Genomic DNA, 24,022 nt, shown 5'->3' on the forward strand with positions numbered 1-24,022 from the left:
CCAGAACAAATTTAAGTTCGTAACCAGAGGTACCACTGTATTAACATCACATCTTTCATTGACCCACAGGATCAAGATGCCAGATAGGGGGGGAAATCACAGTGGTATACTTCCAAATGTTGTTCAAAACAGTCACCTGTGATATCCTGTGATTTGTGTTTATATTGTATTGTAATGGCCATTGGCTACAAACAATAAAAATGATTGAACAGAATAAAGGAAAGATATCCTACTCTCTCCCCCAATCTTTTACCTTTTTGTAAGAGCAAACCTAAACAAACATTTTTGTTTTTGTTTTTAAAAACATGCTTGTTTTAATGGATATTGTGTTTGTATTGTATATAGTGTGTGCACTGCTTAGCAATTTTTAAAACACTTAAGTGGTTTAGAAATGCTTTTTAAATAAAAAGGCGGTGATGCCACCACATGTGTAATTCACCTTAGGCTAAAGTGTTGCCTACTTATGGGCCCCTCCCAACACACCAGTGTGCAAGCCTGTAAGGAGTAGCAGGATGTTCACACCAGGAGTTAAGACACCAGAGGCCTGAAATTACTGTGTTAATTGTTTAAGCTTTGTCATAGATCTGTAACACAGCTGGATTTCAAACTAGGGAAACTAATCTTCAAGAGCAGAATGACTAGCAAGACCTATTATATAAACCAAAATACCACCTTAGTTCTAGAATATATGTTACAGAATGCAAATGCCCTGAATGCCATCTGCAGTATGTTGGGAAAACAACTACAGTCTTTCATGCCTATTTCAGAAATCTTAAGTCAGTAATCACACACACACAACACCCCTGAACAACCTGTTACAAAACATTTTGACCTTTCAGACTTGGGAATACTTCCAGTAGAAAAAAACAACCCTAGTTCTGCGGCAGTCAAAACAAGAGAACTTCTATAGATACAGACTGAACACCATAACGCCACATGGCTTTGTCTTGGGGGATAATTCTTAAACTTTTACCTTTGCCTTTAATTCTTTTTTTAATTATCCCACTTATAGAACAGCTTCTACCTTGCTGGAAATTCCCTATGTTCTCAGGGGGTTCTTAGAACACCTGGACTACCAACTGCCTGATTTTAAATCCAACCAAATTTGTTAATGAAGCAGGCAGAAGCTGAAATGTTTTAGCTAAATAATTTTATGGGGGGGGGGGGTATTCAACTAAGTTTTACTCAGAGTAGACCAACTGAAATTAATGGCTCTAACTGGGTCATGTTCATTAGTTCTGATGGGTCTATTCCAGGTAAAAATTAGATGACTAACATCCATTGTTATCTGTTTTATCAAGTCATTGACAGTGTGATCCTACAAGTTTACTTGGAGGTATTACCAAGTTCAATGGAGCTTATTCCCAGAAATATGGGTATAAATAAGACTGATTAACACTACCCAGACATAACTTTTGTCATATCAGATGAAAAGAGTAACGCAAGGAATTGTGAACCTAGGATGTTGGAGATTCATGTACAGTGGTGCCTCGCAAGACGAAATTAATTCGTTCTGCGAGTTTTTTCATCTTGTGAATTTTTTCGTCTTGCGAAGTACCACTGTGCATTGACGGTTTCCCATAGAAATGCATTGGTGGTTTTAAAAAAAAGGCGCAAGATGTTTTCGTCTTGCGAAGCAAGCCCATAGGGAAATCCGTCTTGCGAAGCAACTCATAAAATGAAAAACTCTTTCGTCTTGCGAGTTTTTCGTCTTGCGAGGTACCACTGTAGTAGCGATGCATCGCCTGAACTCTGACCTCTTCACAACCTATGTTCAGACTGGACATCTGCTTTAGTATGCTTGAGTAAGTGTGAATGAATAAGGATAATGTTTAGACCTTGTTATTCAATACAAAAAAATTGACTGCAGTATAAAGGTGTGTGTTTGGCCATGGCACTCCTCTTTACAAACGGTGAATAATGCAACACTCCACCCTCCACTGGTTTTTCCCATTGGGAGAAGCTGGAGGGAGAATAGTGGGTTGCACAACATTGAGGATTCATGAGATCCTAGGATATGTGCATGTGTCCCCATGCACATTTGCACAGTTGCCATATTGATCTCTGCCAAGTGCAGGCAAAACAAGATATTCACAGAAAGAGAGAAAAGAAAGGATACTGTAAATATTGATTTGTGCATTCTGTTAACAACCAGCTCTCCAAGAATCACTTACACAGAAGGAGGTGTTGGAAGATTGTATTTCTGGTCTTTCACTCCTGTCAGCCAGTAAGTGATCTCAGTTCCTTTGCCCTAATACAAAATAAGGAATAATACTTTGAGATTAGATTGCTGTATTGTATATTTTTATGTTCTTTATATTGCAGCACTTTATTATCTTTGTATAATTTATTTAACGAACATGGGGAGCATATGGCATATTCCTACTGGGTATTTTAAACTAAAAACAATACGTATTTGGGGGGGGCAGAATAAGCTACCTGAGACTACAGTTCTGTTCACAGAATCAGAGAATTGTAGAGTTGGAAGGAACCCTGAGGGTCATCTAGTCCTACTCCCTGCAATGCAGGAATCTTGTCTAGCCTCAATCGCAACAAGTCTTGTTAGGGATATCAAGAAAGTCAGGGTGATGAAGTAGTTAAAAAGTTGGGCTAGATGTGGAAAATGCAGGTTCAAACGCCTACCCACCTATGAAATTCACTGGATCACGGCCCCAACTCATAATTTATAATAAGAGTAATAATAATATGTTTCCTCCTTTTAGATATGTGCCACCTCTAGATCGATTTTGAAAAATTATGGCTATTTGAATACATGCTGTGTGTGTACACACGCACATGTGTGTTTGCATGTGTTAGGTCAGCCTTCTGTTAGGCAGAGTGAGGCAACTGCCTCAGATGGTAGATGCTGGGAAGTGTGCAGTATTGGCAGCAAGTTGTTGGAAGACAGAACTGTATTTGCCATGTGCATTGCCCTGCACTCCCCTCCAAGCCTAAGCTAGCCTGCTGCCTCCCAGTGCGGTGGAGGATGTTGTTGAAATAAAATTCTACTGTCCGCCCAGTCAGCTTCTCTGCATAGAAGTGGAGGTTGGTACAAATTTTGTCCTTCGCCTATGTCAGCAAAATGTTGTGGGTCACCGGGATGTGCAGTTGTTTGTTACCTTCAAATATGTCTCTCCTCGCTCTTCATATTGGAATTGGCAGTCTGTTCTCTTGAGAATAGCAATAGTGGAACCACTGACATGAATCCGTAGAGCTATAGGCATGCAAATAACATACAGTGTTTTAATTTGCTTTTTTTAATGTTTGGTTTTGTGTTGTGCCAGTCTATAATGTACTTAAGATAATGAGAGTCTTGTGTTCCATTAGTAAAAATGAGCTGACGAAATTGTCTCAAAAATATGCTCATCTTCTGAATAGCATTTGCAAGCAGAGCAAGGCAACTGACATCATAATCCTCAAGGCATTCACGTAATATTGGACTTGTCCTACCGGCTTCAGTCAGACTGATTGTCCTGAACTAATTATTGTGGCTACTTTAATTTGAATATTTATAGCCGGAAGGAAGCAGAGGGAGAGGACCAAGAAAAACACCTAAAATACAGCAAAAATAGAAACTCTAGCAGTCCTTTGAGAAAAACCTTCTAATGGTGTGATTATTTACTACATGTTATCCTACCCTTTCTCCAAAAAGCTCTGGGTGCTGTGTGTAGTGCATCTCCTCTCAGTTTATTTTCATAATCCCTATATGGTTCAGAGAAAGTGACTGGCTCAAGGTCACCCAGTCAGCTTCTACTTTATTATGATAAAATAGGGGTAAAGAGGTCTGGGTAAAAAGGTCTGGATTTGATTATAAAAAGTAATGTGTAGTGTAGATGTGAATTTGTCCTTACGTAATCCTGTAGATTCCATTCTTGAAGCTGTGTTCACAGTATCTCCAAACAAGCAGTAACGAGGCATCTTAATCCCAACCACACCAGCTGCACATGGACCTGAAAACAATAAAGCACAGAGCAGGAATTAAGAAGGAGAGGGAGTGTTTGCCTAGGAAAAGATTAGCCCACACACTCTCAAGATCACATCATAAACTGAGCAGGAATTAATTGGAAGTCATCAATGTGACTCATTAGGAATCAGATTTCCGAGGTGCCAAGATCTGACCAGGCCAGTACAAGGTCTGTCCTGGCTGAGCGTGTGTGTATATTTCATTTACAGAATTTATAGCTTGGAACAGGGAACAAAGTAATAAAGATAAAAACACACAAGATGATATACAAAAGTTTCAAAATCACAAAAAAACATGTCCAATAACAACAAATGGACAATTCTATCGTAAGAGAGACAAGCAAAACTACAATGAAGACATACAACAAAATTTCTTATTTAACCAAATATCTTGATAGAAACAAGCAAAGGATATTCAATGAGATTAAATAGCACTCCCTAAACAGGGATTCCTGTATGTCAGAGTTTAAGGCTAGCAATAAGCAGCAAAGGTTTTCAAGGAAAATCAGACGACCCATAAGAAGTCTAAGGGCTTTTTCTGCTCAACTAAGCACAACTGGGACTGTATTCAATTTAGTCCAGCTCCGAAGGCCTTCTGGTAGTTCCTTCAATGCTAGAAGTGAGGTTACAGGGAACTAGGCAGAAGGCCTTCTTGGTAGTCACACACACCCTATGGAACGCTCCATCAGATGTCAAGGAAATAAACAACTATCTGACCTTTAGAAGACCTCTGAAGAGAAGACATCTGTATAGGGAAGTTTTTAATGATTGATGTTTTACTGTGTTTGATGCTTTAATTTGTTGGAAGCTGCCCAGAGTGGATAGGCGACATATAAATAAATAATTATTATTAATCCCTAAGTAGACCCACTGAAATGAATGACTCTAAGATAATCATAGTCATGTCCATTAACATTAATGGGTCTACTTTGAATAGGATGAGCAGTGAATACAACCTAGAGATTGAATTCACTATGAAAGACTGCTATTTGTGATTTTGAAACAGTGCTCCTCTCTGCTTCTACAGCCAGGGACTAAGTTGGTTCCATACTTGGCACTTCAGGAGCCAGACAAGGCAAATCTGGAGCTTTGCCACAAAGCATACCCACGCGGATCCTAGCATTCACTTTCACAGATTTGCTTTATTCTGTCCCCCACATCCACAGATAATGCCACTGCTGATACTTTTTCTATGATGCAGTGAAGACTACTGTTTCTGAGGAGGAACTTGTCAAATCATGATGGTGGAGGCAATTGGTAGACGCATGAACTCCATCGCTTTTCTTGGCATCCTACCCCAGAACAGACTTGCAGCTATTAAATACAGAGAATAATAAATGAAGGTGTTGACGGACAGCTTGCAACAGGCTACAGACATTGGCTGAATCAACTCACTCTGTCCTCTCCTGTAAGCATGTCTGTCTCTCTTCCACTACAGTATTGTTATTGTAGATTCTTGCATTGTAGGGGGTTGGACCTTTGGTTCCCTTTCAACTTTATGGTTCTATGTTATAAATTTTCAGGGCCAGAATCTGTGGGTGCAAGTCACCCATAAATGCTGGAATTAGTAAAAGTTAGAATTAATCAAGGTTTGATTAAACTGTGCCAAACACAGAAACCCCTGGATTTAGTTTATGCTAACGAGCAAGGCCAGCTCAAAAGGGGGCTTGTAACAGGCCCCCATCCAGCTAGGGCTTTGGAAGAGGAAAGGCTGGTGATGGCCGGTCATTAACCCATCAAGGAAGCCATCAAGTGTTATCATTGGAATGGCCGAGCCATGAACCCATTAAGAGGGCCATTAACAGAGGCTCTCTGGGCAGGCCAGAAATGGGGGCAAACCCTTCCCTGCCATGACAGATAGTTAGCAGAGACAAAAGGCCAGTGGTTCCAGAGGAAGGGAAAGAATTGCACTGGGCGATAAGGTAAAGGAACAGGACAAAAGTGTCACTCTTGCAAGCTGGATCGGGGGCCAGAGCATGAGGGGGCTGTCTGTTTTATGCTGCAGAGAACGTACGACACAATGTTTTGGGGTCTCTTCCAATCCGGCAATGGAAGGAACAGGACCCTCTTAGGATGTGAATGCTCTGTTCTCTGCATCTAGGCTCAGGTTGTAAGGTAAAGGTAAAGGGACCCCTGACCATTAGGTCCAGTAGTGGCCAACTCTGGGGTTGCAGCACTCATCTTGCTTTATTGGCTGAGGGAGCCTGCGTACAGCTTCCGGGTCATGTGGCCAGCATGACTAAGCCACTTCTGGCGAACCAGAGCAGTGCACGGAAACACTGTTTACCTTCCCGCCGGAGCGGTACCTATTTATCTACTTGAACTTTGACGTGCTTTCGATCTGCTAGGTTGGCAGGAGCAGGGACTGAGCAACAGGAGCTCACCCCATTGCAGGGATTCGAACCACCGACCTTTTGATCGGCAAGTCCTAGGCTCTGTGGTTTAACCCACAGCGCCGCCCGCGTCCCAGGCTCAGCTTGTAGGTATGTGTAAATAAGCCATATATTATAAAGACACCACAGTCTCCGCAGTGCTTCATTGCCCAAAAGAAAACACTGGTAAGTGCGCCTGGTACTCCTAAAATCTCACACCACTTAGAAATTGCAGTAGCACGTAGCTCTATTAATTTCAGAGTGACTAACTTCCAGCTGGGCAGAAGCTATGAGGCAGTAGGAGCATTTGTGGATTTAATGCCTCCCTTCCCACTCTCAGCTACCCACAAAAGTTTTAAGTATCGTCTCTGTACTACCTTCCTTCCGTATTTCCTCTGTTCAAAGTCACCCTCTAAAGAGCGGTGAAAAGGGCATCAATTAGACAGCCACTGTTATAGGAGAATAACCAAAGTGGAAATGAATAAACTTCTCGTTCCAGAAGGGTTTTCAACCGGTCAACAGAACACATGCATTAAGCCAACATTTCCTATGATCCACAAGATTGCCTTTGAAAATGCCATCACTTGCACAGTTCATCAACCCTTATTATATTGTACAGAACTTCAGAACTGAAAACAATTATATATCCTAAAACATTTATTTGCTAAGTCATACTTCAGTCTTTGATCTGTTGATTCTTTTCCTCTCAAAGGACTGCAACCTGAACTATAAAGCAACCAATTTCCAGAAGGCTCTTCATTCTCCGGGGGGGGGGGGGGGTTAAGGTGCTAGTAGAATATTTTGTCCAAGCAACCATTAGTGATAGCAGACAGTGAAGAGCAGCTGTGTTCAGCTGCTGCATAACTCTCTCTAGTGGAACACTATGTGACTGAAACATAAGCACTGGGGTCAGGGGAGGGAAGGGAAGGAAGAAGAGATGCATTCCCCAAAAATGCTTGTGATCAGGGGCTCTGTAGACGTCCTGCTCTTATATCTCTTCTGTGCTGCTGAGCCAGTTACAGAAACTGTAATTATTTTGATAATTAATTTTAAAATAGAGCCTCTAAGGGCCGTTCCAGAAATCTGTTTTTAGCATTGCAAACTTGTAGTTGTTATTTATTGCGTGTCAATGAGAGTGCTTCCCCCTTGAGACGGCATTCTGTTTCAGGAATATTGCATTTTCCAGTGGATGCTCTGTATTTTTTTTCCTACTTGGTAAAATGTGATTTGTATCCTGTATAATATGCCCACTGTTATTGCTATTACTTTTTAGAATGTGATGGTAAGTGGTAACTATTGGACTCTGCTGGTATGTAAATCGATGCAAATGGCACAACATTCTCCTCCTATGCCATTTTATGACTTTTGTAACTGTACTTTTTTCTTGTTTCCAATGCTTTAGACTCTAGAGATTGAATTTTCTATTCATTGTACCTCTCCAACATGGGAGTGATCATCAAGCCTTTTAAGAGAAAAGTGGTGAACATCAGGAGAGGTACCTAGTTCCATGCTGAAATGGCCCATAGTTTTCTGTGCATTTTGCTTTACTTTTCATTTGTTTTATTTCATTCTCTAAGCACCCACAAGCACTGAAGCATATTTTCCCTAATATTATAAAGAAATTTCCCCTAATATTATGGTTTTTAATATAATTTTTGCGCTATGTATTTTTCATCCACACTCCCTCCTAATATACTCATTTCTGAACACAGTATTTAGTTGGAGAATGGCTTTGCAAGTACAAATTTCAAAGGATAGTGCATTTTGGTTCATGTATAGTTTCAGGAAAAGCAGATTGGGTAGGCTTATGTCAAAGGAAGCAAACCCAAGTTTCTTTCCCATCCTCATTCCTTTATTTTATATTGATCAAATATTTGATATATATCACACCATACCAGAGTGAATTCCTATTCGAATCCATACAGGAAGACCTGGAAGATGTCCGAGTTCAAAGGAGCCCATGAAGCTGAGTATATCTAATGCCATCATGGAAATGTCCACTGCGTGACGGTTGCCATTTCTCTTTGGTAAACCGCTTACTACCATATATGCATCTCCAATGGTCTCTACCTGTTGAAACAAGATCCAAAGTCATTATTTTTTAATCTAACGAAAGAGCAATCCAATATAGGAAAAACCTGAAATTTCCTGTTCTTTCCTGCTCAGGAATGCTTATCACATCCCAATTAACAAACATGTTTACACACGTATTTGGAGTTGCAAATAGTACTCAGTATAATATTTATAGGTGACTGTGATTTTCTCTGAGGTAAAGAACTGTTCTTTTAAAATGTTAAAGAGAATCAAACCTTCCATATTTTGCACAATTTTAAACAGCAAAAATAACTACTACCTTTTATTTTTCATTTTTCTTATATGCTTTGTTTTGCTTTCTGTCTCAGAAGAAAACATTTCCCGCCTTTTATTTTGTCTCGTAAACTGTTTCCACAGTGGGAAATTCATGCACATGAGGTTCGCTGTTTCCTTACAGACCTTTGCCCAGACATAAGCACTTTCAATTTTCTGCCTCTGAAATCTATCGCAATGTTTCCCCGTCCACATTAATGGGTAAAGCATGGATTAGCCTCTTAAAGGATTGGTGGCAATGCTCTGCCACCCCCCTCCTTTCACCTCAAATCATTCTACCTAGCCTTCTGTTCTCTCTTCCCAGTTCTGGTCACCTTATAGACATCATGAGGGTCAAGAATTTGATCAAAGTTCTTGTAGATGTCATTGAGCATGTCCACCACTTCCATAGGGGTGCTGTATTTACAAAGGGTTGTGAAGCCTACAATGTCACTGAAGTAGATGGTGACTTCTTTAAACAGTTCTGGCTCTACCCGTCCAGTTTCCTTCAGTGACTTTACCACAGGCCTGTCAAAAGGAAGAAGATAAGTATCGTAGGATGAAGCTTCTCAAGTTCAAAGTGCGCTTTAAAAAACAGAAAAATATATGGCAGTATATTTCCTTTCAAAACATGTTAGAGGTCATGTTTCTCCTTTCAAAACATGTTAGAGGTCAGTGGGTAGATGGTCATGTTTTGCAGATTTGACAGGATGGCCTTTTGATCCTCTTTCATGCCCAGGGACATTTCAGCTGTACAGATATATAAGCTATTAGTGCTCGTGTTATAATTGAGGAGACAAACCTTCTTCTGCTTGACTCTAACCTACCTGGTCAGAATTGGAAACTGGTGTTAGAACTGCTTATTTGTATGCACAAACTCAAGCACACAATTCCTTTCTCTCAACATGGAAGTTCTGTTTCCTGGCAGAATTCCAGGTTGTGTAATTCTATTCTGCTTTACTAAATTTCTGTCTCTGCTACATCATGGCAGCTGGTGGCTGGGGCAGGCAAAAGCTTATAGGCAGTTGTGTCCCATGCCGGCAGAGACCAGCGCTTCCCTGAAGATATGGGGTAAGTCCAATTGTGCCCTTTCCAGCTATGTGATTCAAACCCATAGTTAACACAATGTCAGGAAGTACAAGTCTATCTTGAAACCAAACTTGGATTGACTTCATGTTCATATATACTATTCTGTCTACTTGCCCTTCATTATTTAGCAGTCATTTAAATCTCTGCCTGTCTTTCTCTCACACACAACAGAGCGCCTGCAGTTCTAGTTACAACTTCTAAAAAAAGAACATAAGGCTGCAGATGATCCAGAAAATGTGACCTAAGATTACCAAGAAGGGAGCATCTTTCCTACAAAATGCTTAAGAGGTTGGAGCATTTTAGTAAAGGGCAACTAAGGCAAAACGTAAGAGACATTTAGTAAATGAGCTTCAGGTTGGCAGAATCCCACAGCTGGGCACACACCTGCAGAAGGCTGCAGCCAACATAGTGTGCCCCTGACATCACCCCTGCTAGGGTTTTTATTTGTGAGTTTTAGCTGGGCTGGACAGAGACACTTGGCATTTCTCTGTGGGCTGAATCCAGAGCTATGGGTTTGTGGAGCCTGGAAACCTAGTAGGGAAGCAAGATCTGCTGGAGTGTCAACTTTTTATCCTATGGTCAGATTGTATATGTGTAAACAAAGCCATATATTCTAAATACATCAAAGTCTCAATTGACCTTCATTCCAAAGAAACCAAATCCTGGCTTAATGCTGGAACCCCTTGAGTCACATGCTCCTCAGAGACTGGGGTGCACACAATCCTATAAATAAGCAATGATAACTTGTTTAGAGCCCCCCCCCCCCGGTGATTTCTTGTCTGATTGGACAGCACTCACCCTGGAAGAAGCATGAAGTTAAGCCTGTCAGCTCTGTCTCGCTCTGCTTTGTACAGCTCAGTTCTCTCTTCTACCAGGTGCTCCAGGTTCCGTGAATACAGCTGCAGGCGTCGGATTAAGGTGTCCATGTAGCTTTCATTGGTTTGGCTGTGGTAGTTGCTGGGAATGTCATAAGGACAAGGATGAATTTGAAGGCTGACAACACAAGGAAGTTCATGTACATGACACCAGTGTATGGCTGCCATGTGGCCAGAGTGGAAATCTGCCAGACTTCTCCCTCTGAACTATCATTCTGGTTTAGCAGAACTTTTTTCTATCAAAGTAAATCACTTTCATACCTAAATATCTTAGCCAAGGTAGTCTCAATTTTCTTAAAATCTGGTCTCTTCTCTGGGTCTTCCTCCCAGCAGCTTTCCACGAGGAGATATACCTAGGGATGCACAATCCAATACAGGACTACTTTAGATATTTTGGTTTCCATGATGAAAACTAAAATAGTGCTCCCCCACCACATAATCCTTAGCAACCCAAACTGCCTTCAAAGACTATGTTGTAACAATATGCAACCTTCTTCCCACCATTTTCATAACTCAATCAGCCACTTTCTGGAGCACCAAGTTCCACCCCTTATTTTTGCAAGCTCAGGTAGACATGCCCTTTCCAGGTGTAATGGGTTGCTGCTGGTCACCTATTCCAGATAGGAGTTCATTGTGGAATTGGTGCTGCTCATGTCCAGTTTTAATCCAGTTTTTCCTTTGCCATGGAAAATCTGATTAGTAAAATAACTCATTTTACATCTGCAGTCACTCCTGGTATGGAAGCTTGTTAGTGTGTTTTATTTATTTATTATGGTAAGCAGTTTGTAATGTGTGCGGTGAAGTTTCAGTGGGTGATCTCCATAACCACACCTATATCTCTTTTTGATCCTCACCTAAGCACAAACTATACCATTTTTTTCTGGTGGCCCATCAATACCAAAAAGGGGGGGGGGGTCCTATTTTCACCAGTTGCCAGATGCCCTGTTCAAAGTATTGTAGATATTAATAATGTGCAGCTTGAAGCAACTGGATGCATAAAAACTTACTCCTTTCGGACTAAACTGTTGTCCAGACCCATTAGTTTGATTCAAGCTTTACTTACAAAATTTTATTCAAAACAGAACAAAACATAAAAGATACACCCAAATAGTCCCATACAATATCTTGTACATGTCCAGCACAGGCTCAGCATTTATAAGAAATAAAATGTAATTCCAAACAGACCTAGAAGGCCTCCCTCTCCTTACAGCTTCCATTTTGCCTGGAGCTGAAGTCACTCTTGGAAAGGCTCATTTGTACATCCTCACTCCTAGAGAGCCTAAAAGGCAACTCCCTTTCAAAATGGAGATTTGAACCCAAATACCGTTGCCACATGATCAAAGGCACACACTCCATTTAAGAGCGGACAACAAAGCAATGCAGACATTGTATTATTATTATTATTATTATTATTATTATTAATAATAATAACAACAACAACAACAACAACAACAACAACAACAACAACAACAACAACAATACAGAGGTCTTGCACAATACTTCTTTATCAGTCTTATGCAAGGCCTTAACCTTAAATTTAAAGCAAACAGAAACAGAAATTGCCCCACCATCACAAAAAAGGGACACACCTCTTTTCTGCCAGTTGTGAAACATGTTAACTAAACTGGTTGGATAACTGGTAATTTTTGCTCTTGATCACTTCCCAGATTTTCCCTAGCACTTTTTCAGTCAATCAGAATGCAGGTCACACTTGCCAGGTAATCAGTGTTATCTAAGTTAACCTATAGCACCCCTCCCTCCCCGATACCATACCCACTCCAAACTGTTAAAATAACCAGCAGCTAAGTCAGGAGCTATTATGATGTATGAAAGCTCATTACATTGGCTTCTGTGCATTGGGATTGTTAATAGGAGATGTTAATGTGGTGTAAAGGCAAAACACTGGAAGAAAAAAAGTTGATTACACTCCTCTCTGTCAAACTTGCTAGTTTTAACCTGTGCATGCCGCGGGCATAACCTCTTACTATTCAGTTGAGCTTGGCTTTCTTTCAACATGGCCTTACCTCTTGCTTTTTCTCTCCCTCTGAATGCAATAGAAGATCCGGCCGGAAAGGTCTTGCTCCTTTATTGCTTTCTACTCTGCAAAGTTTCTCTAAAACAGGAGAGGGGAAAAGATATAACATACAGAACAATTCAGCACATGAAGAAGACACTTTAACACAAGAAGCAGAGTTTTTCTAGGCAAGCAGATTGTGTCAAGGTTGTATTATATAAAACAAGATGGGCTTAGACCAAAATCCTAGATCTGAATGAACACACTCATTCTTTGATAAAGGTCTGCATATGGTGGTTTTTCGAATTGTGAGACATGCGAAATTAAGAGTGCCTACTGGGGTGAACTGACAGGTTGAGGAAGATATCTGCATTTCTTCGGCACGGCCCCAAGATAAGATGCAAGATGAAAAAGAGGAAAAAGAATCTACACCCCCCATTTCTCCCTCCCTCTGCCCAGCCATCTCACATCCTGGGTGTCCCACCACATTCCTGTTACAAGTATTTGAACATTTGTGGTCAAGCAAGGTTCTTATCCCCATGTTGGAAAGTCTAAGTAGATTTCTAATTAACATGCTCCACAGGTAGAAATCCAACATGAAAGCAAGGCAGCTTCCTTTAAACTAAAGGCCAGAGCACATGGGCAGGGCATTGGCCTAGTGCATGCAGCCTCAATGAAGGGGCAAGGCTTGGCCCATGCTCTTTCATTGCCCCTTCATATGTTCAAACTTTCCCCAGGAAAAATTGCATTTTACTGCTGAATGGCAAATGCAAATGGCAATCCCTGGAAAACCTGTCACCAAGCCTTTTCATTACGCACAATGTTTACCTTTATGATCCCGACAATTGTCAGTGTAGAAGGTCTCCTTACGCAGTATGATCTCTTGTGCTATAATTCCAAAGCTGTACACATCGCCTTTCTGAGATATGTCACCATGGCGGAGGTGTTCAGGAGCAGTCCAGAGATCTGAGGAGCAGGAAGAGAACTGTGTGTGTGTGTGACAGAAACAAGCAGATGAAATTGGTCGACAATTGTCTACTGCTTTGGGGGCTCAGCGAAAAGCAATTTACGAAATTTATGAAATGAACTAAAACCAAACAAAACACTGGCATCGGTAGGGTTGGCCCAACACATTTTACTTCCTGAGACAAAGGAGAATGGCTGGCCATGCATCTCAGAAGAAATGGTTGGGCAACATTTGTCACCACAAGCTGTTGCCTCAGTCGGCCCAATTGTAGGGTTGGCCCTGGGCACAGGCATATCTTCCAATTTCAGCTGTTTCTGATCCTCATGCAGATGGCATCAGAAATCACATCATACCACTGTTGGATTCTCATAGCTACACTACTGCTTCAAGCTGTGGTGCTGAGTGGCTTAGCGGAGGCAGTTGGGGGGGAAATATAGTCATACCATAACTATAGTGCTATACTGAAATAACAGAATATTAATGCCACATTTCCCGACAGTTCTGCTATAAAATGCAGTCAGCCTACAAATATTCATGAGGAATTCCAGAGTGAGGAATTCATCTTCCTTGTGTACCTCTTTTTGGTGGAAGAATAGAATTGCAGCCATAATCGGTTATCTTCACAACCATGCGGTTATCCACAACACAGTTTGTAGATTTCAGGCGGCCATGAAGCTCTGTTTTGCTGGAATGCAGGTAGGACATTCCCTAGGATATGAAGAGAGACAAAAAAAACCCACAAGTGTCTGCTTAATTTTAGTGTCTGCCCCAAGTTTCCTAGGGAGGGGGAATGACTGTTTTATCTGGATGCGGCAGAGGAAGTCGGAGGACTGAAGGACCATTTCCATCAGCTCTGCTGAGAGATCAGCTCCACCAAGCTCTGTCACCCGGCAGTCATTCCATGAGGCTGCAGCAGCAACAGAATTAGTAACACAGGAACGGTTGTAGGAGCTGAGTATGTTTAGCCTGGAAAAGAGGAGACTGAGAGGGAGATATGATAGCCATCTACCAATATATCAAGGGCTGTCACATGGAAGATGGAGAAAGCTTATTTTCTCCTGCTCCGGAGGGTAGGACTTGAACCAATGGATTCAAGTTACAAGAAAGGAGATTCCAACTGAACATAAGAAAGAACTTTTTGATGGTAAGAGTTGTTAAACAGAGGAATGGACTCCCTTGGAAGGTGATGGAGTCTCCTTCCTTGGAAGCAGAGGTTGGATGACCATCTGTCATGGATGCTTTAGTTGAGATTCCTGCATCGAAGGGGGTGGGACTAGAATGACCCTTGGAGTCCTTTTCAACTCTGCAATTCTATTGTAGTATGATCTGAAGCAACCAACTTGATTGTCTTTCCACCACAGAGACAACATATTTCCCTATTTCTCTTCAGCGTTCTCTCCATTTAAAAAATAAATAAAAATAACTATTGGAAGCTGTACACTCACTCCTCCTTAGTTTTTTGGGAGGGGAAAAATATGCATATGCCAATAGGCAATAAAAATGGAAGAACAAGCAAAGCACCACATTTTTAGGAGGAAATGAAAACAAGTCTGACTTGCACTTACAGCTTCTTGTTTTTCCTGACACACCCTCTCTTCTGGCATTTTTGACACGCTGAGAGGGCTAAACTACATGGATTGCACCATCCACCCCCCACAGAAAGCCATATGTGATAGAAGCTGGCTGAGTGAAAGCCTATTTCTTCATTAGGTCTGGTGGATCTTTTCTATGTTTGATAGGCTGAGAGGATAGAGAAATGTTTTACTTCTCTCCCCTTATTCTGGAAGAGTACACTCTGTCAGAGTTTTCAGAGAGGAAGCTTAAAGCAGCCTTTACTTAAATCAATGTGTAATGCAAATGTGTAACCTGCATTAGTGACCACAAATTCTTTTGAATTGCAGAAGCCTCTCTCCCACAAGAGATGTTCTAAGCCGAGTTAAACCGCAGGCAAATATGGGGTTGGGGACCCCACAGTTCTTTGTGTTTATCATCTTGCACCATGGTTCTGATTATGTTTCTTCCAGGGAATACTTCTGCCATGTTCCAGCTGAAGGTTGGGACACTCAGCTGACTGATCTTAAAATGAGGTGTCAAATGTCTGCCTTAGAACTGAAGTATAGGCAGATGCTGTTAGAAATGCCCATCTTTGCCTCACATCCAAGCACTGACTGGAAGGATTAACTCAGAATCAGGAGGAGAAGGCTAGCAACAGATACTGTTCCCTTCTGTTGTGAGGCAGAGACCTTGTAGTCTGAGTTCACAGTGAAGACCCAGCGGCTCAAACTTCTGTCCTAAATGTGCATCAAAGAAGTGTCAGAGACTAGAACGTTCAGTAACCGCTGTGTCTTAGCCTGCAGTTATTTGCCCTACAAAGAATGTAAACAAGCGTGCAGATTCTGCAGAGGTGTCCAGATCCAAAGTCAGCCAGAATCTATAAATAATATATATATATTATGCTAATAATGTGAAAAACAAATGGAACTGATCAGACTGACCCTACCTGACAGTACCTTCTGATCATAAAATGAGCTAATGTCTGATTAACATCTTCTGCAGAGACCCATCTCCAGGTCCCCTGTTGGAGCTGCATTGCATTCTGGGACCCCAACTTCGCCATTTCTGCTGTGGCACCCCAACTTTGCAGTTTCCTCCCCAAGGAGGCAAGTTTTTTTTATTTTGAAAATTTTTTAATAAAATTTGAGAGAAAGGAACACACTTTACAGCACCAGCTGAAGATCTTCCTATATGCACAGGCAGATGTAGATTTTAAATTATTTCTCTTTGTTCTAGTTTGTTCTTTAGTTGTTCAGCTTCTTGGGATTTTTAAATTTCCTTTAAATTTGTTGATTTTTTAACGCTTGTTCACTAGTTTTAAATTTTTAAGTTTTAAATTAAATTGTATTTATGGGTTGTGTGTGAATTACTTTTTATTCACAATGTTGTATACCATGCTGTAATATTTTGATATTTGATATTTTGAAGGGTAGTTAAAAAAATGTAAAATAAATAATTAACTTCATAATAATATGTTACTACATAGAAATAGGCCCAGGACACTATTTTACATGTGTACCAAAGTAGAAAACATTTTGAACTCCAGAATCAGGTTTGCATAGACATATACAGTATAGGGCCTAGTTCTCACTGAAGCTGTAAACCTGGGTCACCTATATCTGTTGGCAGGTGGGGGTTCACATGAGCAAAAGGGTGATTAAAATTCCCATGCATGAAATTCATACCTTTAAAAGCACTAAAGGTAAAGGTAACTTTTATCTTCAGCTGGAGCATTGTGGATGCACAGTAAGGCCTTCTTAATTTGTGGCTCATTTTGAATTTCTTTCCACTTTAGCTGAAAAGCCTTTTCCTACTGAGAACGTTATTTTTACATTTCTAAAAAAAATGGTAACCACAATCTCAGTTTCTTAAATAAAGTTCACTCTTTCATTTAGGTGCAGTATTATTATTATTTTCTCTCTCATTTCAGCAAAATGTCAGAGTTTAACAAGCATTAAGTGTCCCAGCTCTCAACAGGGGGAAAAAAATCAGATTTCCTATCAAAGGGCAAATAGTACTTATAGAATCCTGTTGTTAGACATTTCAGCAAAATACCTTATATCCCATCATTCACTCAAGGCAAGATTATGCCTCATTAAGTTCCTCATTGACATCCATCTACTTACTTTTGCAATATCATACATGACAGAAATCTTAAATTCCCAGTCCATGAAGGTGCCATCTGGGTAGGAGATTTTATCATTCAAGACATCCTGAGATGAAAAGATGACAAAGAAGCTGTGGTAAGAATCTTCTCTAAAAACAAAGGAAGTAGTGTTGTTTCATAAAAAAAAAAGTCCAAAATTCATACGTGGTAGCTAATTAGAACCAACCAACATGTCACAAAATAGTGAGCAATCTTTTGAGCCCTCCAGAACTATTCATCAGGCTAACTAGTAAACAAAAGGGTGTGAAGGGTTGCAGGATAGAAAAGCTGGCTTAATGTTGAAGCCACAAAGGGCTCATTCAAACTTCTGCTTGTCCTGTGCCTAAAAAGGAAGGGGCTGAGTGGTTTTTGCCTTTGCCCCACCGCCTTCTCCTGGAAAACTCATTCTTTAGCAATAAATTGGAACAAATGGCAATCATTGGAAAGCCCAATTGCTGTTTATAGCAATTCAGTGCTAAAGACTGTGTTTCTCCAGTTGCAATATTGATGGTAGTACTGAGAAACTTACAAGACCAAGAGCAACACAAACTACCCTTCTTCCCCACTGCCTATTTCTGGCCCCAGCAAGGACTTGTCTTTAGATGTGATGGGTTATCACCTGTCTTTGTACAAACTGATGAGTGAGCTACAGAGCTAATTACCCGCAATGATCCTCTCTCGCAGTATTCAATCACTCCATAGATCATCGTGTCCATCTTGACAGTTCCGTAGAACTTAGTGAGATTGTAATAGTCAATCTGAAGGAGCTAGGACAAAAATAATGGGCATGTTAGAAGCAGAATGATGACGTGGAAAATTAGATACAGTGGTATGGGACTGTCCTCCTATGCTGCTTGGGGATATATTGTTCAGCTACTATCACTCAGTGCTTTCCAGTTCAAAAGTGTATGCCAGGAGTCAGCAACCTTTTTCAGCCGTGGGCGGTTCCACCAACCCTCAGACCATGTGGTGGGCCGGACTTTGAAAAAAAAAAATGAACGAATTTCTATGCCCCACAAATAACCCAGAGATGCATTTTAAATAAAAGCACACATTCTACTCATGTAAAAACACACTGATTCCCAGACCATCTGCAGGCTGGATTGAGAAAGCAATTGGGCCGCATCCGGCCCCTGGGCCTTAGGTTGCCTACCCCTGGTGTATGCCAATGCCCGCACAGTTACATTGAATAAGTTCTGAAAAATGAGCTTTCTACATTGCCTCTGCAGTGAGATCTGGCACTGTCAGAGCTGGCTCCAGGTCCCAGCTCACAGAGGACCAACGCTAGCCGGTAGTAATGTACAAAAGTCTTTATTGAAGTACTGTTTCCATTTTCAAGCCGGAGCGCCCCAGCTCTACGTCTAGGGTTTAGACCGGCGAAGCTCCATCTGAATCTCCGCCCCCTGTACACCAGTTTAAGATTCTAGCCTTACTCCACCTCTTCCGTCTCTCCTTTCTCCTCTGGGTCCTGCTACCCCCCGGGGTCCCTTCCTTCCTGGATTCTTCCGACGCAGACGTTGACCCCCCTGACTCCTCCCGCTCTCTTCGGCGGGCTTTAGGACCTGGCTCCCTATCCGGGCTGCCAACTGCGCCGCCCTCCCGTACATTTGAACTTGGCGCACGCGCCCAGCCTTCAACCTTCCTCTCGACCGTTTCCTCGCTCCCCGATGGAGGCGTGGCCAGTCCTGCCTCATGTCCTCCCGCTGGCAGCGCGCCGCCTGATCCCGATGCCTGGGACTCCTCCCCCCTACTGCACTCTGGTGTGGACGCTGGTCCTGATTTCCAACTGCTGCTCTCTGAGTCCCCTCTGGCCCCTTCTTCCTGGGGTGTCCCCCTAGGCACCCCCCTTGCCCTGACCATGGGAGCCCCTTTCTGTGAATCTTCCGATTCACTGGAAAGACTCAGAGACCTCGGACCGCTGTCATCGCTGACATTTCCTTCGGACTCCTCCCCCTCGCTCTCCATTTCCTCCCTTTCCTGTGCCTCTGCTCCTGAACCCCTGACAGGCACACTGAAGAAGGCTTATTGGAAAAGGAAGTGCTTAACATCTGCAATATGAAAGAAATAAGAAGAAAGAAAATTGTGGTCTACATTTTTCAGGGGATATGCTGTGGTTGTGGGTTTAGTGTTTACCTTGTTTAGGTCTATTCTCTGTTTCTCTGTAAAATTCCCATCATTGTGCTTTAAATCCTTCAGGATTATCACCTGGAAAATCAAAAGGGTTGGTAGGAATGAATAGCAGCATCACAGTAATCCATGTATTGTACAATGTCATGAGAGTGTTTATTATTGTCCCTTCCCTCAATCACTCCTTCCCTGCCTTCTTTAGCTCAGGTATTTCTGTAACTGTGTAAACACTTATTTTAAAAAACAAAAACCACAAAATTCCCAGTAGTGCACAAGACTACAAAAGCAAATGGAGCCAACCTAAGTAATTATGCTTCACAATATGCAAATTGATATTTTTAGGAGGGGGGTATCCATATCCAGTTGTTTGTTTATTTTAATCTTCAATAATGGAGGCCTTGCACAAAACTGATATTTGCCTACCTCTCTGCAATTGTGTGCAAGTCCTCCCAATATCCACCCAAACCTCAATACCTCAATGAGACCTCCTTACCCCATAATGTGCAACTGCTCCAGTTCCTCTTCAGTGATGATTATTTTATTTACATGAATAATTATATTTCTTTTGGCTGCATCATAGTTCAATTGAGCTGATGTGGAGGGCAACAGAACTAATCACAGTGAGAGATAGGTAGTGGTAGCTTGCTTCTTGGGCAGCAATCCTGATCTCAATTACCTGGCAGTAACCCCCTTAAAATGAAATAGGATTTACTTCTGAGGACACAGAGCTAGGATAGCAGCCTTAGAAGGCTGGATGGACCAAGAGCACAAAACGTTACACTTCAAATATGTGAAGCTGAAAGGAATTGGAAGGAAGGAAATTTGTGACAATATTCTTGAAAAAGGAAGATCAGGCAACCAGGAGACCCTTTTATCCTTCTCAAAGAGCCTTTAAACTGCTGGAGTTGTACTGCCTGTACCTCCTGGCGCCTAGTTACTTCATCTTCTTACCCAACAGGCCACATATATAGACACACATATTTCACAGCTGTACCCCTCCACCCCCTGCCTCACCCACAATTCCTTCTGCCTAGATACAGTGAGAAATAATTGTGATGGGAGCAAAATAAAACAAAAGAAAGCATCCATGGCTGGACTTGAACCACCAACCTTTTTGGTTAACAGCCAAATGTAGCAAAGCACTACAGACGCTTGCAGGAAGCTATCATGGTAAGTGAGACGATCTAATCATCTCTCATGAAGTAGACCAGGAAAGCTTAAGTCACAACTATTCAAATTGTTCTTTTAGAATATAAAATGTCTCTGATGGGTCTGATGACTTAATTGTTATCTGTCCATTTGGTTGGTATTTTCTGAAAATGAATCCGAACTCTTTTTGTGCTAGGAAAGAGCAGCACTTCTCCTCTTGCCCCAACTCCCATTTCAGGGAGCTTGGCAAGCACCCTCTCCTCCTCCAACTCTTACCCCTCTCTGTGTTCTTAGGCTACCCTTAACCTCATTGCGTCCACATTCCTGTCTCCCTTCACTGCCAATCCCTCTTTATATGTTTTGTCTGCTGGATCCTATTTATATTTCTAAAATTTTAATACAGAGGCTTTGTTTAAGAACAGTGCTGTGCAAAACAGAGACTTGCTGCCCTGTTCAGTAATCCAGTCCTCGTCAAAATGGCCTCAACCTTCATCATTGTAAAAAAATAAATCAACTGCAAGGCCAAGTATAGATAATTTCAACAGTTCTGCAGCCTTTCCAAGGACTACCTAAATAGAGCAGATAGACCAAAAATGGTTGGCACACCACAGTTTAAGAACCTCTGCTCTGTTGTATCCCTGTGGTTTGCAAGTAACTGGGAATGAGCATAATATGGCACCTTATATTGTACAAGATCATTTCCAGAGGAGAAAAGCAGAGATGCTGGAGTAAATGTACCTTCTTGTCATATTTGCCTTGACGCAGCCTCTGGCTGGTGTCACGCCTTGTGTCGTCATCAATCTGAGAATCAAAGAAGGCTTATTTAGCGGACTTCAGGAATGCATAGTTTTAGCGTAGTTTTAGATTCAGAAGAGCAGGGTCCCTTCATGATGGTCACAGCCACATTCTTTCTAATATTATATAATAACCTTATAATTACACAATAATAACCATTAGGGGTGCATTGAATTAATCAATGCAGGTGCCCTTGTGTTGCCTTTCAGCTAGATCTACTGCTTCTGTGCACATTATATAGACAAATTATTTTGAATGCTCCAATATCATATTTCAGAGTGACTTGTTATGCTTTCCTTGAAGTTCTATGGTACTTAGCAGCACTTGCACACCATTCTCTTGAAACTAAGCATCTTGTGTTTTCTGTGTTCCTAAATGCTTGGCTTTCGAGCATATAGTGGCTGTAAAGCTCCCGTTTCATGCAGATTAGGTGGTTCTAAGATGCTGGTGACAAGGACCTTGCTGCAGAAATAGCAGGTCTTCCACCCACTGCAACCTCAGATTACAACACCACAGGTAATATATCCCATCCTGGTGTGTGCAAGAAAAATATAATTTAGCACCTATGTTTCCCGCCATTTGTAAGGGCATCAGACTCAAGTATACTTCTCCAAACATGTGTTGTGGTCCTTTGGGCTTGAAGAGATTTTAAACAATACATGCATACTCGCTTACCATTTCGAACTCACAGTTCATAATTTTCTCTGCTGTGGGGTAGAAGACTGTATTTCTAAGCATTTAGATCATGCCATTTAATGTCTGGGAAAAGCTTGTTCCTTCCTCACTCCACTCCAATAAAATAAATAATTGTAAGAGTAGCAGAATTGTGAATGTTATTTGGAATGTAAGTCATGTAAGATCACAGACATCTACTAAATATTGTTACTGTGGGTGCAAGAAAGCCTAAATTCCAGATCAAGTTAGTGTTAGAATTTACCGGTAATTAAGGTTGGGGTGTTAGAACTGGGAAATAACCAGACTCACGTGTGTTAAAGATGTGCATTTGACCTGTGTACTAGACGCTTCTAATAATTTAATTAGCATGTGTGAAAGCAAATTATGCTGGGCAAATTTACTAAATTGTGTATTAGGTACTTCTTAATCCAAGGAAATCAACCTAAGTTGAAAGGAAATTGAGTCAGCCTAATTTCCTCTGAAGTAATGGCTTGGGGGATAATGATCAATTAGCACATCAAAAGTGTGGCACCCCTCCCTCAGTTAGAAAAGCGAGACCATGAAAACTTAGTAGGAACTGTGTGATGTAAGCGGACAGGAGGAAGTTAGAGAGACATGGCTGATTTGCTGCTGGGCCACAAGACTACAGTGAGGAGAGAAACAGAAAACTCTTGAAATGTAAAGCTTTGAACCACCTCCATCTAGGCTCAGGTTGTACAGAGATGGCACACTTATTTTTTCTCCAGCTATTCTCCCTCTCACCTTCCATCCTAGCCAATGTGAGGCCATACACAGAGATTAGGATATCACAGAGTTTTCTAGATAGCGTCTATGGTTCCAACATCATGGTTTACCATGTTCAGGAGGCACCCAGTACCACTTTATTGTGAAGGAGAACATGTGCCATAGACGGCTGCTGTTTCCTACCTTCAGACTAACATGACTTGTCTCGTTAGTCTCCAGAGGAACAATCTTGTCAGATGGGATGTGGGACCATTTTTTCTGGAGTTCAATGGCTCTTCTATATTTCCTGTACATCAGAAAGACAGGTATACTTGCAGCAATTTTTGAAGCATTTGAATCTGGAATTAGAACTATTCGCGGACAGGCACGACATTTTAAGAACTTCAGACGCTAGTTGTCTGATAATGAATGGAAATATTGACCTTTTTGACGAGTCAGTTTGAGTCAAGCTGAAAGCAGACTTCTTAGAAGTAACCTTAAAGTGTGCACTGACCTCAAGCCAGTATCAAAACTCCCAGTAACAAAACTGCTACAACTCAAAGATGGGATGCAGATATTCCATTACTGAAGTATATCTGCTAGCATGCATCAGGTGGAGGGGAAAGGGAAGGAGAGAATGAGAAGGAACCTTTCCGACCAGGTAGGTGAAATAGTCAAAGCAGCAAATCCACCACAGGGGGCTTGATCAGCCGGGAGAGCAAGGGGTGCCAGAGCTTATGCAATTTAGCTCATCTACGTGGGTGGCGCATGACCTGGAAGCTGTACGCCGGCTCCCTCAGCCAATAATAAAGCGAGATGAGCGCCGCAACCCCAGAGTCGTCTGCGACTGGACCTAACGGTCAGGGGTCCCTTTACATTTATGCTAGGTGAGCTTTGTACAGAGACTTCAGAAGCTTAAATTTCAAAAAGGATTTGTGGACTTAGGTCAAGGAAGGACAGACGAAGAGGAAATGAGGACTGTACCTCAGTAGCAGCAGAGCGATGATCAGAACTACCACCACAACCCCAGCAAGTGTGAAAACAGCTATTGTCAGAATGTGCGGCCCTGTAAAAGTGAGAAATGGGAAATCAGACAAACTTAAGAAGAAAGTTCCGGGTAAGCAAGAGTGTAATTAACCCTTTTTTGTGTGCCTCCTCCATCCGAGGTCTGGAGGGTGGCAATACGGAAACGGGCCTTTCGTGCAGTGGCTCCCCATTTGCGTAATG

General features: G+C 41.7%; 1 protein-coding gene and 2 long non-coding RNA genes across 3 annotated transcripts in view; 2 read left to right on the plus strand and 1 right to left on the minus strand.

Annotated features, from left to right (window-relative positions):
• GUCY2C (guanylate cyclase 2C) overlaps positions 1-24,022 on the minus strand; it is a 46,597-nt gene that overhangs the window by 3,747 nt on the left and 18,828 nt on the right. Inside the window, exons 11-26 of the mRNA XM_083400291.1 lie at positions 23,780-23,861; positions 23,000-23,102; positions 21,341-21,403; positions 19,460-19,531; positions 17,989-18,093; positions 17,307-17,393; positions 14,202-14,334; positions 13,488-13,625; positions 12,670-12,758; positions 10,907-10,998; positions 10,569-10,727; positions 9,017-9,209; positions 8,231-8,405; positions 3,852-3,950; positions 3,120-3,214; positions 2,175-2,251 (exon numbers count right to left, since the gene is read on the minus strand). Coding sequence (XP_083256417.1) covers positions 2,175-2,251; positions 3,120-3,214; positions 3,852-3,950; positions 8,231-8,405; positions 9,017-9,209; positions 10,569-10,727; positions 10,907-10,998; positions 12,670-12,758; positions 13,488-13,625; positions 14,202-14,334; positions 17,307-17,393; positions 17,989-18,093; positions 19,460-19,531; positions 21,341-21,403; positions 23,000-23,102; positions 23,780-23,861 — 1,762 coding nt within the window. The remainder of the gene's footprint in view (positions 1-2,174; positions 2,252-3,119; positions 3,215-3,851; positions 3,951-8,230; positions 8,406-9,016; positions 9,210-10,568; positions 10,728-10,906; positions 10,999-12,669; positions 12,759-13,487; positions 13,626-14,201; positions 14,335-17,306; positions 17,394-17,988; positions 18,094-19,459; positions 19,532-21,340; positions 21,404-22,999; positions 23,103-23,779; positions 23,862-24,022) is intronic.
• Positions 1,727-2,285, plus strand: LOC310658459. Its single transcript, XR_014502338.1, has 2 exons — positions 1,727-1,805; positions 2,156-2,285. It is a non-coding gene; the product is annotated as an uncharacterized lncRNA (long non-coding RNA).
• Positions 5,360-10,911, plus strand: LOC310658447. The gene is made up of 4 exons (XR_014502324.1): positions 5,360-6,070; positions 6,440-7,830; positions 9,942-10,058; positions 10,646-10,911. It is a non-coding gene; the product is annotated as an uncharacterized lncRNA (long non-coding RNA).

This window comes from Podarcis tiliguerta (assembly GCF_965153285.1).
Source record: "Podarcis tiliguerta genome assembly, chromosome: 10".
NCBI lineage: Eukaryota > Metazoa > Chordata > Lepidosauria > Squamata > Lacertidae > Podarcis > Podarcis tiliguerta.